Genomic DNA, 18,455 nt, shown 5'->3' on the forward strand with positions numbered 1-18,455 from the left:
CCGGGTGATCTACTTCCAAAAATCAGTGATTGAAAACCGTATGGAGCACTGTTACCCTCTGACACACTTGAGGTTGCTGTGAGTCCGAAGTGACTCAATGGCAACTTCTTTTAAAGAAGATTTTATAGTTTTTGGTGAAAGTTTACACAGCAGAATAAGGTTCCCATTTGACAATTTTCTATACAAATTATTCAGTGACAGTTACACTTTTCAGAACGTGTCAACATTTTCTTTAACTGCATTCTGGTTGTTTCATTTCCAGTACTCTAGTTTCCCTAGCCCCTTATCTTTTCATTTTTGCTTTACAGTGATTGTTGACCTTTTGGTCGCATATAGGTGGCTTTCTAATGAAGTCCCATATTCATGAATAATATCCTTTATTTTGAGTGCCAATCTGTTATTTCACTAAAAGGTGATCTCAAGGGATAGTTTCAGTTCAAGGTTGAAAGCATATCTCAGGGCAATAGTCTCAAGGGAGTCCTTCAGTCTCAACTGGTCCAGTAAGTCTGGACTTTTTAAGAATTTGAGTTCTGTTCCACATTTTTCTCCTGTTCTATCAGGGTCCATCTACTATGGCCCTGATCAGAACTGTAGGTAGTGGTAACCGGGCACCATCTAGTTCTTCTGGTCTCAGGGTAGATGATAGAATGGTTCATGTAACCTCTTTGCCTGGTAGACTAATTTCTTCTCTGAGACTTTGGTTTCCTTTTTTCTCTTTTGCTCCTGATGAGTAGAGACCGATAGTTGTATCTTAGATGGCTGTTCACAAGTTTTTAAGGCCCCAGACCCCACTAACCTCACTAGGATGCAGAACATAAACTTTGTGAGCTGTATTATGCCAGTTGATTGAGTTTTCCCATGAGACTAACACAGAGTGGGAAAAAAATTTTGGCTGCAGCATATCCAATCAGGGTCTAATCTCTAAAACCTACAAGATACTGCAAAACCTCAACAACAAAATAACAAATAACCCAATTAAAAAATGGGCAAAGGATACGAACAGGCACTTCACCAAAGAAGACATTCAGGCAGCTAACAGGTACATGAGGAAATGCTCACGATCATCAGCCACTAGAGAAATGCAAATCAAAACTACAATGAGATTCCATCTCACCCCAACAAGGCTAGCATTAATCCAAAAAACACAAAATAATAAATGTTGGAGTGGTTGTGGAGAGACTGGAACATTTATACACTGCTGGTGGGAATGTAAAAAGGTACAACCACTTTGGAAGCCAATTTGGCGCTTCCTTAAAAATCTAGCAATAGAAGTAACATACGATCCAGCACCCCCAGCACTTGGAGTATATCCTAGAGAAATAAGAGCTGTCACACGAATAGGTATATGCACACACATGTTCATTGCAGCAATGTTCACAATATCAAAAAGTTGGAAACAACATAGGTGGCCATCAATGGATGAATGGATAAACAAATTATGGTATATTCACACATTGGAATACTATGCAACAATAAAGAACAATGATGAATCCTTGAAACATTTTATAAGCTGGAGGAATCTGGAAGGCATTATGCTGAGTGAAATAAGTCAGTCACAAAAGGACAAATATTATATGAGACCACTATTATAAAAACTCAAGGTTTAAACACAGAAGAAAACATTCTTTTATGGTTACGGGGGGGAGGCGGGGAGGGAGAAGGGTATTCACTAACTAGATAGTAGATAAGAATTATCTTAGGTGAAGGGAAGGACAACACACAATACAAGGGAAGTCAGCACAACTGGACTAAACCAAAAGCTGAGAAGTTTCCTGAATACGACCAAACACTTCAAGGGACCGAGTAGCAGGAGCGGGGGTTTGGGGACCATGGTTTCAGGGGACATCTAGGTCAATTGGTGTAACAGTTTATTAAGAAAATGTTCTGCATCCCATTTTGGTGAGTGACATCTGGGGTCTTAAATGCTAGCAAATGGCCATCTAAGATGCATCAATTGGTTCTATTCCACTTGGAGCTAAGGAAAATGAAGAACACCAAAGACACAAGGAAAACATTAGCCCAAGAAACAAAAAGGGCCACATAAGCCAGAGAGACTCCATCTGTCTGAGACCAGAAAAACTACATGGTGCCCGGCTACCACCAAGGAGCTCCCTGACAGGGAACACAACAAAGAGTCCCTGACGGAGCAGGAAAAAAGTAGGGTGCAGAACTCAAATTCTAGTAAAAAGGTCAGAGTTAATGGTCTGAGACTGGAGGAACCCCAGAAGACATGGCCCCCAGACTCTCTGTTAACCCAGAACTAAAACCATTCCCAAAGCCAACTCTTCAGACAAAGATTTGACTGGACTATAAGACATAACAAATTATGGATAACGTTGCCAAGAACGGGAGTTCCAGAACACTTAATTGTGCTCGTGAGGAACCTTTACACAGATCAAGAGGTGGTTGTTCGGACAGAACAAGGGGTTACTGATTGGTTTAAAGTCAGGAAAAGTGTGCGCCAGGGTTGTATTCTTTCACCATACCTATTCAAACTGTATGCTGAGCAAATAATTTGAGAAGCTGGGCTATATGAAGAAGAATGGGGCATCAGGATTGGTGGAAGACTCATTAACAACCTGCATTATGCAGATGGCACAACCTTGCTTGCTGAAAGTGAAGAGGACTTGAAGCACTTATTAATGAAGATCAAAGACCACAGCCTTCAGTCTGGATTGCACCTCAACATAAAACAATAAATTCTCACAACTGGACCAATGAGCAACATCATGATAAAGGGAGAAAAGATTGAAGTTGTCAAGGATTTCATTTTGCTTGGATCCACAATCAACAGCCATGGAAGCAGCAGTCAAGAAATCAAAAGATGCATTGCATTGGGTAAATCTGCTGCAAAGGACCTCTTTAAAGTGTTGAAGAGCAAAGATGTCACCCTGAAGACTAAGGTGTGCCTGACCCAAGCCATGGTATTTTCAATCGCATCATATGCATGTGAAAGCTGGACAATGAATAAGGAAGATCAAAGAAGAATTGATGCCCTTGAGTTGTGGTGTTGGCAAAGAATATTGAATATACATGGACTGCCAGAAGAACGAACAAATCTGTCTTAGAAGAAGTACAACCAGAATGCTCCTTAGAAGCAAGGATGGCGAGACTGCGTCTTACATACTTTGGACATGTTGTCAGGAGGGATCAGTCTCTGGAGAAGGACATCATGCTTGGAAGAGTACAGGGTCAGTGGAAAAGAGGAAGACCCTCAACAAGGTGGATTGGCACAGTGGCTGCAACAATGGGCTCAAGCATAACAACGATTGTAAGGATGGCACAGAATGGGGCAGTGTTTCGTTCTGTTGTGCATAGGGTCGCTATGAGTTGGAGCCGACTTGACGGCACCTAACAACAACAACAATAAGACATAAAATGATACTAGTGAAGAGTGTGCTTCATGAGACTAAATGGGCAGCTCCTGTCTGGAGGCAAGTTGAGAGGGTGGAAAGGGACAGGAGCTGCTTGCATGGACACGGGAAATCCAGGGTGGAAAGGAAGGGTGTGCTGACATACAGGAATAGCAACCAGGGTCACATAGCAATGTGTGGATAAATTTTTGTGTGAGAACTAACTTGAGCTGTAAACTTTCACTTAAAGCACAATTAAAAAAAAAAGTGGGAACATAGTAATATTTGCCTTTATGTAATTGACTTATTTTACTTAGCATTATGTCCTCCAAATCAACCCATGTTATAATACGTTTTTCGGACTCATCATCGTTATTTATGGTGGCATAGTATTCCATTGTAAGTATGTACTGTTGTGCATTGACAGGCACTCAGGCTGTTTGCATTTTTTTGCTGTTGTGCATCATGCTGCAATGAACATAGGTGTCCATATGCCTGTCCGTGACTTTTATTACATCTCTGGGACATATACTTAGAAGTAGGATGGCTCAATCATAAGGCATTTCTATTTCTAGTTTTTTGAGGAAGCACCACACCGTTTTTCATAGTGGTTGTACCATTTTACAGTCCCCCCAACAATGGATAATTGTTCTAATCTCCCCACATCCTTGCCAAGATTTTCTTTTTTAACTGTTTTGCTTATAATCAGTGTCGTTTTAGCTGGGGTGAGATGGTATCTCATTGTAGTTTTGATTTGCTTTTCTCTAATGGCTAATTGTCATGAGAATCTTTGCATGTGTTTGCTGGCCACTTTAATGTCCTCTTTTGATGAAGTGCGTGTTCATGTCCTTTGCCCATTTCTTAATTGGGTTGTTTGTCTTTTGTTGTTGAGTTGTTGAAGTTTTCTATATATTTCAGAGATTGTACCCCTCTTGGATATGTCCTTCCCAAAGATTCTTTCCCAGTCTGTAGGTTGTCTTTTTACTCTTTTGATAAAGTCTTTTAATAAAGCACAAAGTATTTAACTTTTAGGTGGTCTCAATTATCTAATTTATCTTCTGCTATTTGTGCATTTGTAGTTATGTTTGTTAGCTTATTATTTAAAAAAAATAGGTTCAATAATTTTCTCCCTATGGTTTCTTCTAGGAACTTTATAGTTTTAGGTTTAACATTCAGATCTTTGATCCACGTTGAGTTAGTTTTTGTGCATGGTGTGAAGTATGGGTTCTGTTTTATTTTTCTGCAAGTGGATAGCCAGTTTTGCCAGCACCATTTATTAAAGAGACCATTTCTACCCCATTGAATGGACTTTGACTCCTTGACAAAAATCAGTTGTCCATAGATAGATGGATTTATTCCTGGGTTCTCAATTCTGTTCCACTCGTCTGTGTGCCTTTTGTTGAACAAATACCTGGCTGTTTTGATTACAGTGGCTGTGTGGTATGTTTTGGTGTCGGGGAATGTGAGGCCTCCCACTTTGTTCTTCTTCTTCAATATTGCTTTGGATATTTGGGACCTCTTTCCTTTCTGTATAAAGTTGGTCATTAGTTTTTCCATTTCAATAAAGAATGTTGCTGGGATCTGTATTGGAATTGCATTTATCTGTAGATTGCTTTAGGTCGTATTGACATTTTCACTATATTAAGCTTTCCAATCCATGAGCACGGAATGTCCTTCCATTTATGTAGGTCTCTTTTAGGTTCTTCTAGTGGCATTTTATGATTTTCATTGTATAAGCCTTTTATGTTCCTGTTTAAGTTAATTCCTAGGTATTTTATTGTTTGGGGGGTATTGTAAATGGTATTGGAAACCCTGGTGGCGTAGTAGTGAAGCGCTACGGCTGCTAACCAAAGGGTTGGCAGTTCGAATCCGCCAGGGACTCCTTGGAAACCCTATGGGGCAGTTCTACTCTGTCCTATAGGGTCACTATGAGTTGGAATTGATGACATTGGGTTTTTGGGTTTGGGTAAATGGTATTGTTTTCTTGATTTCCTTTTCAGAATACTCCTTGTTAGTGTAAAGGAACCCAACTGATTTTTGTGTGTTGATCTTGTGCCCTGCAGTGTTGCTAAGTTCTATTAGATTCAGCAGTTTTCTTGTGGAATCTTTAAGGTTTTCTCTGTGTAGGATCATACCATCTGTAAATAGAGAGAGTTTTACTTCCTTCTTTCTAATTTAGATACCTTTTGTTTCTTTCTTGCCTTTTTTCTCTGGCTAGGACTTCCAGTACTGTATTGATTAAGAGTGGTGATAATGGGCATTCTTGTCTTATTCCCATTCTCAAGGGAAAGTCTCTCAGTCTTTCTCCATTGAAAATAATGTTGGCTGTTGGTTTCACATGTTGTTGTTGTTGCTGGTGCCATCGAAACAGAACGAAACCCTGCCCGGTCCTGCACCATCCTCACAATTGTTGCTATGCCTGAGCCCACAGTTGCAGCCACTGTGTCAACCCATCTTGTTGATTTTGCGTATATGCTCTTAATTAATGTTGAGAAATTTCCTTTTCTACTCCTACTTTGCTGAGAGTTTTTATCAGAAAAAGGTGTTGGATTTTATCAAATGCGTTTTCTGCATCAATTGAGATGATCATGTGGTTCTTTTCCTTTGTTTCATGTACGTGATGAATTATATTGATTGATTTTCTAACGTTGAACCACCCTTGCATTCCTAGTGTGACTCCCACTTGATTGTGATATGAGGCTTTCTTAATATATTGTTAAATTCTCTTGGCTAGAATTGTTGAGAATTTTTGCATTTATATTCATGAGGGATATTTGTCTGTAATTTTTTTTTTGTAGTGTCTATGCCAGGGTTATGCCTGGTTTTGATATCAGGGTGATGCTGGCTTCATAGAATGAGTTAAGAATATTCCTTCTTTTCCTATGTTTTAGAAGACTTTGAGTAGAATTGATGTCAACTCTTCTCCGAATGTTTGGTAAAATTCCTCAGTGAAACCATCTGATCCTGGGCTTTTTGTTGTTGTTGTTGGCGATTTTTATAATGACATCTTCAATCTCTTCTTTTCTTGTGGGTCTGTTTAGATTTTGTGTGTCTATTTGTGTTAGTTTAGGGAGGTAGCATGTTCTAGGAATTTGTCCATTTCATCTAGGTTTTCAAGTTCACTGAAGCACAGTTTTTCATAGTGTTCTGTTATCATCCTCTCTGTCTCAGTTGGGTCTGTTTTAATGTTTCCAGTGTCATTTCTTATTTTGGTTATTTGCCTCTTCTTGTCTTTTTTTTTTTTTTCGATCAGTTAAACCAGTGGTTTGTCTATTTTATTGATCCTTTCAAAGAACCAGCTTCTGGTTTTGCTGATTCTATTGTTTGCCTGTTTTCTATTTCATTTATTTCTGCTCTGATCTCTTTTATTTCTTTCTTATGGCTCCTTTGGTCTTCTTTTACTCTACCATTTCTTTTTGTTCAAGTTGTCGGGTTGCTGATTTTGAATATTTCTTCTTTTTTTTAATGTAGGCATTTATTGCTATGGATTTCACTCTGAGCACTGCTTTTGCTGTGTTCCAAAGGTTTTGATATGTTGTGTTTTTATTTTTGTTTGATTCTAAGTATTTTTTTAAATTTCACTTTCTATATCTGCATTTGCCCATAGAGTAATGTCCCCTTTTGTGCTTTCTGCTCCCTGCACCCTGCTCTGGTGTCAGTTCACTCTTGAGGGGCCTGGGAGGGGAGAGGTTCTAGAGGGGAACTTAAAGATTTTTCTTAATTACTCTGAGCCTACCAAAGTGTTAAAAAGTCTGTTTCTTCTCAGACCTGATTATTTTGAAATAACAGAGAACTTTAGAATATCTGGTCCACTATACCACTAGAATAAGAAGTCTATACCACATTTTTGGTTAAAATTTTGAAAGAAAAATTCCGCTCTCTTCCACTCCAGATTCATTCAATAGCATCTCTGCCATGGGAGTGAACTCACCGTATCAGCTCATTTACCAGTCTTCTACAGGCTGTCTGAGCTTTTCTCTCTCAACTATAAGGGAAGGCAAGAGGAAAACAGGTAAAAATGGTTCTCAGCAAGACTATCTTTGGTGGTGGTATTGGTGGGGGACAGATTCCCTTATAGCATGTGAAGGTTGGTGAGATGGTTTGATTTGGTTTTCTGATTGGAGGGATGCATTGCAGGCCCAGCAGCTATTGATATAAGATTGATGAATCTCAACCCTGTCACTTCACCTGTAGTCTAATCCTCTGAATGTCTTCATGCCCTCTAAACCTGGTTATATACTTTCCTTGCCTGGGACAACCCCGCCAAGCCCACATTTACCACATTCTACAGTTCCTAAAATCAGTCCCTCTGCTCAGAGAGATTTGCATTGCCCCTAGTCACACAGTTAGTAATAGAACCATGATTTGAACAGAGGTATGGAGCCCTGGTGGCACAGTGGTTAAGAGCTCAGCTGCTGAACAAAATTTAGGCAGTTTGAATCCACAAGCACTTCTCAGAAACTCTGTGGGACAGTTCTACTCTGTCCTATAGGGTCACTATGAGTCAGAATTGACTTAGTGGCAATGGGTTTTGGTTTTATTCATGGATACAATCTAACAGATGCCAGTTGTGTGTCCAACACTGGGCTAGTTCATTTGGGGAGAAAACAGAGACATAGAAGACACTCCTATTAAGGAAGACTCACCAGATAGCAGATGAGATCAAAAGGTATAAAAACAATTGTGCAACCAGAAGGCCAGAGAAAGGAGAGATGAGTTAGATCTGGAGAGGAGCAGGACAAGACCTTCCAGAACTTCCAGCGCTGCCCAGGGCTGTGATGCAGGGAGGGCGGGATTGGGTGGGTAAGGTAGGATCTGGGAGGTAGGAGTGCTCAGAGTCTGTCCAATTGATTCCCACAGATCCTGGAGGTAAGCCTGGAAGTTGAGAAGCTTGGATTTTATTTCTGCCCCTGCCCCTGACTGGCCGTGTGACTTGCCAACCTCCGGCCTCACTCTCCTCCTTGGTAAAATGGGTATGGTTACTGGGGCGGTCAGCAGTGTTCATAGATCTGAAACACACATTTGTTGTTATTACTGTATTCCTTTATGTCGTCATTTACCATATTGATTTTATCCTATATCCTTTCAGTTATGGAATAAATAGTCATTGAGTACTTACTAATTGTCAGTCACTGTTCTGAATGCTGGGGATATTGTCTCCGCCAGTGGAGCTGAAATTCTCAGCTTCCCTGGGCAGGGAGTAGATTCACCTGCCTGTCACTTGTTTCCCTTTCTTCACCTCTGTGGATGCAGTTCATCTCATGTGGTCCACTAACACACAACCTCATGTCCACCACCCCTTCGTTTGCTTCCAGTCTTACCACATCTCCTCCTGAACTGGCTCTAAATCCATGCAGATACCTTTAAGGTAAGGAAGGTATTCTCAAGGAACCCCGTGATTTCACGGTTCTTTCTTCCTAATGACTTTCAGGGTGATACTTTGAGTAAGGCTGTTCCAAAGCAAACGTTAAGTAAGTCGGTTAGTGTTTCTCTCTGTCTATGCCCTGCCACCCCATCAAGACGCAATTCTTCATTATGGCCTTTGGTGTTGCAGCATCCCCGCTAGGATGTAGGTTCAGTGATGCAGCATTTGGTATAGGTTCTCAGCCTTGTCTAGGAATTACTCTCACATGTGCATGTTACCATGGGTGATTGACCTTCCCTAATAGCTTATAAGTAAAGCAACTGTATGTCCTAGTTTGCCCAGGAATGTCCCAGCTTATGCTTATTGTCCTGGCATAATTGCCAGTTATACCCACTTTCTATCTAAAAAGTTTCCCAGTTTGGCTAATACGTAGTCATTCCAGTTTTAAGTCATTTTGAGTTTGGGGCCTCCACTATCTGTTCCATATGCATGTTCTATCACGCCTCACCAAATGTGCCCGCCTTTGCACTTCTGGGTCGGGGAAGACTTGGGGCAAATAGATCCCAGGAGTCGGACCAGCTTCCTGAGGGGACAGCAGCTACATTTGAGAGGGAGTTCCACATTTGAGGAAGAGGACTGGGGGAAGTGTGTGGACGGTGTTCCTAGTCAGAGCAAGAGGCTGTCAGCACTGCGGCCCGGGCCTCCTGGGCCAGGCCAGACTTAGACACTCAGGCCAGCAGGTAGCTCTAGGATGTCAGCCACCAAGAAGCTGGAGCTCAGGCCATGGCCTTAAGGTCAGGGTCAAGTCTCTGGTCCCTGGTGGCAGGAGGGGTGGCAGAAGGACCAGGAACTGGTCAGGGTAGTTGATACCAGGGACAGTGCCCAAGCACCAGCCAGAAACTCAAAGGTTGGCTGACCACAAGGATGGCTCCAATTGGAGGCCCTTGGGGCCCAGCCGAAACCTGAGAATCCCCCGGGCCTGAAACCAGATGTCATTCCTGAGACCAAGGCAAAGTTGAGCCTGCAGAGAGTGAAGGAGATCAGATGGTTGCAGGCAGGTGGGGCAGCCAAACTTGGAGGCAGGCAGGACCTGACATACACCCCAAGCAGAGGCTTCTGAAACCTCAGTCGTTTGAGGGGTCACCTCTACAACTTTATTTTACCATACCCTGAGGCCACTTAACACTTGCCACGGAGGATAACAGCAAAAATAAGCACAATAAACACAAGCCATTTTCTTTCAGTCTCAAATGATACATACTTCTCCCTGTAGAAGGCTCTGAGCTTAGTCAACATTAGAGAAATGGTAAGGCCAACTTAGACAAAATGGAGGGTTGTTTTTTTTTTTCTCTCTTTAATCAGAAGCATCAAAAGGGAATGACTTCACTGTTGATGTTAGCCATGTCAGTGTGCTGCCCACCTAAACCCAGGCTGCCTCCTCACTTTTCACAAATGGGTCCCTAATAAGTGCTTAACAATTTACTTGCACAGACTCGAGTCTTTTGTATAAGTGACCTGTCAAGGATTCAGGCCCCTGGGAAGCATAAAACGATGCCCCCATTGTCTTGATTCTTGGGAGATGCTGCTCTCCTGCTGTCTCCCCTCACCCTCATCCCCTGGTGAACATGGCAGCTTAAAAAATCATTTTCTAACTCCGCCTCCCAACCTCTTTGTCTATGGTACAGGCAAATCCAAAATTGTGGAAGACGTAACCCCATCCCCTCTACGTGTAGCAGGGACCTCGACCTCTGACAGCATGGAGTTGAGCGACCCCTGCCCCGAGGCCCGGGAGAAGCTGCACGAGATGTGTCGCCATATGTGAGCACCCCGGGGGTCAGGGGTGGCCGAGTGTCCTCACGGTCCCCTTATCCCCATAACCAAGCCTGAGAGGGGATGGCCAAGGAGGGGGATGGTTGCCAGGGCCCATCTGTGCAGGAAGGGGAGATCAGAGGATTGTGCCTGCCACCCAATCATCATAACAATAATGACAGTGGTGATGGCTGTCCCTTCACACACACAGCTTCCCCACATCCTTTCCCATTCATAATCCTTTCCATCCTCACTATGATCTGACGAGGAAGAATTGATTAATGCCTGCTTTGCAATCAAGGAAACTGAAGCAGCCTTAGGCCGGTAAGTGGTTGTCTGAGGTAACACTGCCACGTCTATCTGGCTTTAAGTGCAATGCTCATTGCCCTTGCAGCATGTGGCCTCGGTAATGCCGCTCTCTTGGGTCTTTTCAGATTAAAGACCCTGTGCCCTGAATTTTTATTTCTTCACATAATTTGTCAGAGGTTCTTCTACTTTTGTAGAAACATGTTTTCTTAATACTTCTCAAAACAAAACAAAAAAGACATTTACATTGATTATTAATGACACTTACGATTAAGTGGGTCCCACAACTCCCAGCAAGTGATTCTACATTTCCCCAAAATCCCAGACCATAAAGTATTAAAAATGTATGCACAGCTACTATCTAAGTCATATACGTCCCCTAAGGGTAACTAGGCCACCGAGTGTTACTGCAGCTACAGAGCATGGGCAGGGGGCAGCCACCCAGGTTTCCACCTTTCTGGCATCCTGTAAGGAAGCTCTCTTTACTTGTAACCCAAGGATTGGGGGTGATCAGAGTCTCCAGCTCACCTGGTCCCTCCATTCTGCATACAGTTCCACTCTGTAGGTCCTCACTCCAGCACTGAAGGTGGAAATCCAGACATCAGGGAAGGACCTGGTCTTTGAGAGATGCTGAGACCTTCCCACTTCTTCCTAAATGCACTGTCTATGAGGGGTTTTATGAGGTTGAAGGGGTGGTGTGGAGTGGATACTTCTGAGGACAGGGGATGGGATGGGAGCCTGGGTCACTGGCGAGAATGAAGGGACTATTTAGAGATTCCCCTGGAGAGTGAGAGCCAAGTAGCTAGAAGACATGTTGGTCACCTTCCCTGCAGAGAAGCCGAAAGGGCCTCGTGGAGAGGGAAGAATATCTCCTACCCGGTGATATTACGCAGCTACAGGACAAAGATACCTGTTCATCCATCACCGACTCCCAAAGGGGATTTGGGGGCCCACCATGCTCATTTCCCGAGTTCCAACCACCCTCACACTTCAGGTGCTCAGACCCCTACTCCCATCACCCATCAGCCTTCCGTTCACCAAACTCTCTATGGTCGGCATTCTCAAGAGTGGAGGGGGCCCAAGAAGACCATCAAGTTGCATTACACCTTCTATGATGGGTCCTCTTTCGTTTAGTATCCTTTTATTTGGTACTCTCTTTCTCCCTGGCAACTCAGCTCCTGCTACCCCAAAACCAAAGAAACCAGACCAGGTGCTGTTGGGTTGATTCCAACTCATGGAGACCCTATGTGTGTCAGAGTAGAACTATGATCCAGAGGATTTTCAGTGGCTGACTTTCTTGGAAATAGATTGCCAGGCCTTTCTTCTGAGGTACCTCTAGGTGGACTCAAACCACCAACATTTTGGTTAGCAGCCAAGTGCTTAACTGTCCGTGCCATTCAGGAACTCCTCTGAAGCTTCGGGGCTTAAAAAAGCCTAAGTTTTAACTTCTGCTTTTTATTTGATCAGAGAGACTTAGTGACAGGTCACTTAGGTGATTAAGTGTTTGCCCAGGTCAGAGTCAGGAGGGTGTAAAAATGGCATGGCGGCAGCATCAGACCTGTTTACCTAACTTCACGATGGGGAGGGAGAATTACCTCAGTATCACCCTAAGACTGACTCCTGTGAGGCGGAGGTCAGATATACCTCCTCTCTGCAACCTTTTTAACAATTCTGACACCAGCAATCCCTCCCTTGGCAAGCTCTACTTCTCTGCTGGGTTCTATAATTTGTGGTGGTGGCCACACAGAACTTACGGACAATGTTCACGATTATGGGTTTATTAGGAAAGTAGCAGGTTACAATTCAGGATCAGAAATGACTCAGGATACAGCAGTTCTTCAACCAGGACAGGCTCTTCTCAGATGTGCCAGAAGGCAGGCCTCACCCTCTGGCCCTTGGCCCCTCGGTGCCTCAGCCTGGCCTCTGCCTTGCTCGAGCAAGTGTTAGAAATCTCTTTAGCTCTACCAATAAATGCCCAGGGGCACCCCACTCCTCCAGGAAGCCTCCTGCCCAAAGGCACTCAGCTCTCATGGTCTGAGGGTTGGCAAATCCCCTGGAGATGCCTCGTTCAGTGAGCAGGAAAGCCTACTGTACCATCTCATACTGGTTTCCTGGTTCTGCTGCTGCTGGTTCTCTGCTATGCCTGCTGCTGCTTCTTGCCGTGCTGGACCATCTCCAGTGTTACAGCTCTCTGTCTTCTGGGTCTAGGAGGCTCTCAGCATAGGGGTCCCCAGTCCAAAGGACACAGTGTACTCCTAGCTCTTCTTCTTGGTGGTAGTGTCCCCTCGCCTCCACTTGTCTCTCCTTTTATGTCTTGTAAGATTAAAGGTATGATTCCAGTCAGGGTGTGACTTAATAAGGGTGGTGACTGGGGTAAGGGTGGTGACTTGAGTCACACCCTCTAGTAAAGATACGTCCCACCCTAATCCTACCTCATTAACATAACAGAAAACTCACAAATGAGACCATAACCACAGGCATAGAGGTTAGAATTTATAACATATCACAAAATGGAGGATAATTACATCAGACCACAAATGGAGGATGATTACATTATTACATAACTGCCAAATTACATCGTTACACAACTGCCAAACCACTGAAAATCATGGCTCAGCCAAGGTGACACATAACTTTAACCATCACAGGTTCCATTACACCTTGTTTGCACAGTTCCACTCAATCGTTGTGTAGGACTCACATAGACCATGGCTAGAAGGACCATATTAAATAATTCACTGCACTACAGAGGGTCAGAAGAAGTACCAAGTTCCAAGCCCCAAGCTCAGTTCATTTCAGATCAGCAAGAATATACCAAACCCCTACTTCATGTGAGCATGAATATGATAGTCCCAGACTCCAAGGATCTGCCAGGTGAAAAGAGGTTGAAAACAGAAAACAATTCATCTCTAGCAGAGAGAAGAGGTCTTTGGAGGCCCTATATACTTTGGGATCTTTACCCTGCTGTCCCTGGCTCAATGGTTAAGCCCTGTGTTCCTTGCCTACTCCTCCCCAAAATGTCCACGTTTTTGGAGCCTGAACCCTCACCACCATATTCTACTGGCACGTACCCAATCTGCTCCCCAGCTGAGGTCTGCCTGTTTTCACGAGCATATGGCTACCTAGGTTCCAACCTCCAGGTTCTCTCTGAGAACCTGATGAAAGCCATAGACCTTTTCCCCCAGAAATACGTGCTTATACACAAGCATGTAAAGTGTTACCTGTGATTGCAGACCAATGCCTGTCTATGGACCTGGATCTGAGAATGCTAGATTTAGGGAAACCATGGCTTCTAAAAGGCCTTTGGAGGGTGAACCTGGTAGACTATGCATACTTCAGAGTAAATTGAGTCGGATTGCTTTTCTTCATTCACAGACATTTATCAAATATCTATTATGTGTAATGAATTAATAGAATGAAATGAAGGGGCCATTTATAGCTTAGAGAGAACATGTTTAGATAAATTGCTTTCTTCCCAAATGAATTTGGGTGGTGAAGGTAAGCGAGAGTCCTTCCTTTGGAGAAAGTGTGGGAAGCAACAGATCAGAAAGTCACCTTGGCCTCCTGTGTTCTTTTCAGGGGTCCTGTTGCCCACTCCCAAGCATGCCCTACAGCTGGAACAGACTTGATACCCAATCCATTTGGCAACACTGAGGCCAACAAGGGTGAAAAAAAAAAATTTTTTTTTTTTTTGAAGCACTTATTATTTCAGGTTACACGGTCTTAGTTACACGAAATGTTAAAGATGGTAGACACACACAAACTCATTCATTCTTGACCCCATGTTGTAGATGTGGGGAAATTGAGGCCCCAAAGGGTGGGGTGACTTACTCAATGCCACAAAAGGAATTCGGTGGCAGAGCCAGGCTTGGATTCAGGGCCTCCTTCCTCAATCTAGGGCCCTTTTTTCAAGCACCCTTTTTATGCCTTTAAGGATGGCTTCCTCCAGCAGACAGGGGGGCAGCGGGGATGGAAGGGGACTTACTTTGCTAATAAAGTCACTAGGCACTCAGGATTCCCTGTCTTGGGAGGAGAAGGCAGATCTCTGAGCTGTCTCAGCTATCTTTCATAGAGGCCAAGCTGTCAAACCAGGGTTGCAGTAACAGCCCTCTCGCCTCATTGAGCCTATCTCTTGACTGAACTGGGAATTCAGGATTTAAGCTCCTTGTCAAAGAAGTCCTATTGTTTCTCTGACCATAAATGAATCCATTCATCATACTCTGTTAAAGCGTGCTTCCAATGTGTCCTGCAATACTGAACACAGCCAATTCCTTTGAGAATAGCCGCTGCTTGCTATGGGTTGTGGAACCTCAGCCCCTACTTTTCTGACTCTTCATTACATTTAATAAGATTATCTCCCTGAGCTATGTTGTTGAATTAGGTTTCTATTATTAGGACCAGATGGGGAGGTGGACTAGCATATGATCTGGGCACCGCATCCCAGCTTGCTGGAATCTTTTATCTCGACTATCCCAGAATTCTGAGGCTCTCTGGGTGGGACCACTCCAAATCTTGGGGCCTTGGCTGTGGGCATACTTGTCTCATACTGCAACAATGATCATATCTTGGCCAGTCATTGTTCTAGACCCAGTTCTTGGCAACCTTGCACAAATCACTTAATCTCTCTGTGTCTCACTTTCCTCAATTATAAGATGAAGACATTGGACTCAATGATCCTGAAAGGGAAGTTCTGTGTTACTGTGTGCAGATGGCCAAAGCACATGGGCAGCTGTCTGATCCCTCCTGAATAGAGAAAATGTTTGGAAAACACTTCGCTCACCTCGTGGCTACCACAGAACCCTGGGTTCAGGATTGATTTCTGCTTCCACAGAGATTGCTGGGCAAAACTCTCAGGTAAAAAGTTATACATCAGCCCTTGGGGTACCAAAAGGCTCCAAGTCGTGCTGGGGTTTGCACTTGCCAGCTTCAGACCCCAAAGCCATTGTGGTATATATTTCGTTTGGGTTGTCAGTGCCTCCCGGATCTCTTCCCTCAATCACCGATTCTCCCTTCAAAACCTTCCCTCACACTAAGATACAAATTTTAAATTTAAATTAATAACAAACATCAATCACTATGTGTCCGACACTGTGCTCAGCTCTATCGCTTAGGGATTCGTTGAGTATTCAGAACCACTCTGTGAGATAATCATTTTTTTTTTTAATTTATTGTGGTAAAATACACATAACATAAAATTTATTTTAAAAAGTAAAGAATTCAGTGGCATTAAAACATTCACGGTGTTGTGCAAAAGGAAATCCCATACCCATTATCAGTCATTCCGCATATCTCCCTTTGCCCCAGTTCCTGGAAACCACTCACCTATGGATTTGTCTGTTCTGGCCATTTCATATAAATGGAATACAACATGTGGTCTTTTGGTGTCTGGCTTCTTTTACTCAGCATAATGTTTTCAAAGTTCATCCACATTGTAGCATTTTTTTTTTTTAGGTAAAATTCACATAACATAAAATTATTTTAATGTGTACCATTCAGTGGCATTTAGTATAATTCACAATGTTGTGCAACCACCACCTCTGTCAAGTTCCAAACCATTCTCATCACCCAAAAAGAAAACCCATTATACAATCACTTCCCATCTCCCCCTATCCCAGTCCCTGTTGTTGTTGTTGTTAGGTGCCATCGAGTTGGTTCCGACTCATAGCGAGCCTGTGCACAACAGAACGAAACACTGCCTGGTCCTGCGCCACCCTTACAATCGTTGTTATGTTTGAGCTCATTGTTGCAGCCACTGTGTCAATCCACCTCGTTGAGGGTCTTCCTCTTTTCCACTGACCCTGTACTCTTCCAAGCATGATGTCCTTCTCCAGGGACTGATCCCTCCTGACAACATGTCCAAAGTATGTAAGATGCAGTCTCACCATCCTTGCCTTTAAGGAGAATTCTGGTTGTGTTTCTTCCAAGACAGATTTGTTCATTCTTTTGGCAGTCCATGGTATATTCAATATTCTTCACCAACACCACAATTCAAAGTCGTCAACTCTTCTTCAGTCTTCCTTATTCATTGTCCAGCTTTCACATGCATATGATGCGATCGAAAATACCATGGCTTGGGTCAGGCACACCTTAGTCTTCCAGGTGACATCTTTGCTCTTCAACACTTTGAAGAGGTCCTTTGCAGCAGATTTGCCCAATGCAATGCATCTTTTGATTTCTTGACTGCTGCTTCCATGGCTGTTGATTGTAGGTCCAAGTAAAATGAAATCCTTGACAAATTCAGTCTTTTCTCCATTTATCATGATGTTGCTCATTGGTCCAGTTGTGAGGATTTTTGTTTTCTTTATGTTGAGGTGCAATCCAGACTGAAGGCTGTGGTCTTTGATCTTCATTAATAAGTGCTTCAAGTCCTCTTCACTTTCAGCAAGCAAGGTTGTGTCATTTGCATAACGCAGGTTGTTAATTAGTCTTCCTCCAATCCTGATGCCCCGTTCTTCTCCATATAGTCCAGCTTCTTGTATTATTTGTTCAGCATACAGATTAAATAGGTATGGTGAAAGAATACAACCCTGCCACACACCTTTCCTGACTCTAAACCAATCAGTATCCTCTTGTTCTGTCTGAACAACTGCCTCTTGATCCATGTAAAGGTTCCTCATGAGCACAATTAAGTGTTCTGGAATTCCTATTCTTTGCAGTGTTATCCATAATTTGTTATGATCCATACAGTCAAATACCTTTGCATAATCAATAAAACACAGGTAAACATCCTTCTGGTATTCTCTGCTTTCATCCAGGAGCCATCTGACATCAGCAATGATATCCCTGGTTCCATGTCCTCTTCTGAAACCAGCCTGAATTTCTGGCAGTTCCTGTTGAACCCTGGGAACCACCAATCTGCCTCTGTCTGTGTCGATTTGCCTATATTAGATACTTCATATAAATGGAAGCATACAATATGTGACCTTGAGTCTGGTTTCTTTCCTTAGCTTAATGTTTTACCATGTTGTTGTATCTATCAGAACTACATTCCTTTTTATGACTGAATAATATTCCATTGTATGTATGCAATGTATACCACATTTTGTTTATCCATTCACCCATTGATGGACACTTTGGTGGTTTCCACCTTTTGACTGTTGTGGATAGTGCTGCTATGAACATTCTTGTACAAGTTTTTGTTTGAACATCTGTTTTCAATTCTTTTGGTTATACGCCTAGGAGTGGAATTGCTTGTTCATAGGGTAATTCTATGTTGAACTCATTGAGGAGCTGCCAAACGGTTTTCCACACCAGCTACACTATTTTACATTCCCGTCAGCAGTGTGAGGGTTCCAATTAATTCGCATCCTCATCAACTCTTGTTATTTGCTGATTTTTTATTATTATTATCATAGCCATCCTAGTGAGTGTGAAGTGCTATCTCATTGAGGCTCTGATTTCCATTTCCCTGATGACTAATGGCACTGAGAATCTTTTCACAAGATTGTTGGCCACTTGGATATTTTCTTTGGGGAAATGTTTATTCAAGTCCTTTGTTGAATTTTTTATTGGGCTGTTTGTCTTTTAGTTGTCGAGTTTAAGGATTCTTTATGTATTCTGAATAGTAAACCCTGACGAGATAGGTGATTCGCAAATATTTTCTCCATTCAGTGGGGTGTCTT

General features: G+C 42.9%; 1 protein-coding gene across 1 annotated transcript in view; it reads left to right on the plus strand.

Moving 5' to 3' along the window:
• Positions 1–18,455, plus strand: part of C22H3orf20 (chromosome 22 C3orf20 homolog) — an 86,225-nt gene that overhangs the window by 6,794 nt on the left and 60,976 nt on the right. The window contains exons 3-5 of the mRNA XM_003409739.3: positions 7,246–7,365; positions 10,404–10,536; positions 11,667–11,966. Of these exons, the coding sequence (XP_003409787.1) occupies positions 7,246–7,365; positions 10,404–10,536; positions 11,667–11,966 (553 nt within the window). The remainder of the gene's footprint in view (positions 1–7,245; positions 7,366–10,403; positions 10,537–11,666; positions 11,967–18,455) is intronic.

The sequence above is a fragment of the Loxodonta africana genome, chromosome 22 (genome assembly GCF_030014295.1).
Source record: "Loxodonta africana isolate mLoxAfr1 chromosome 22, mLoxAfr1.hap2, whole genome shotgun sequence".
Taxonomy (NCBI): domain Eukaryota; kingdom Metazoa; phylum Chordata; class Mammalia; order Proboscidea; family Elephantidae; genus Loxodonta; species Loxodonta africana.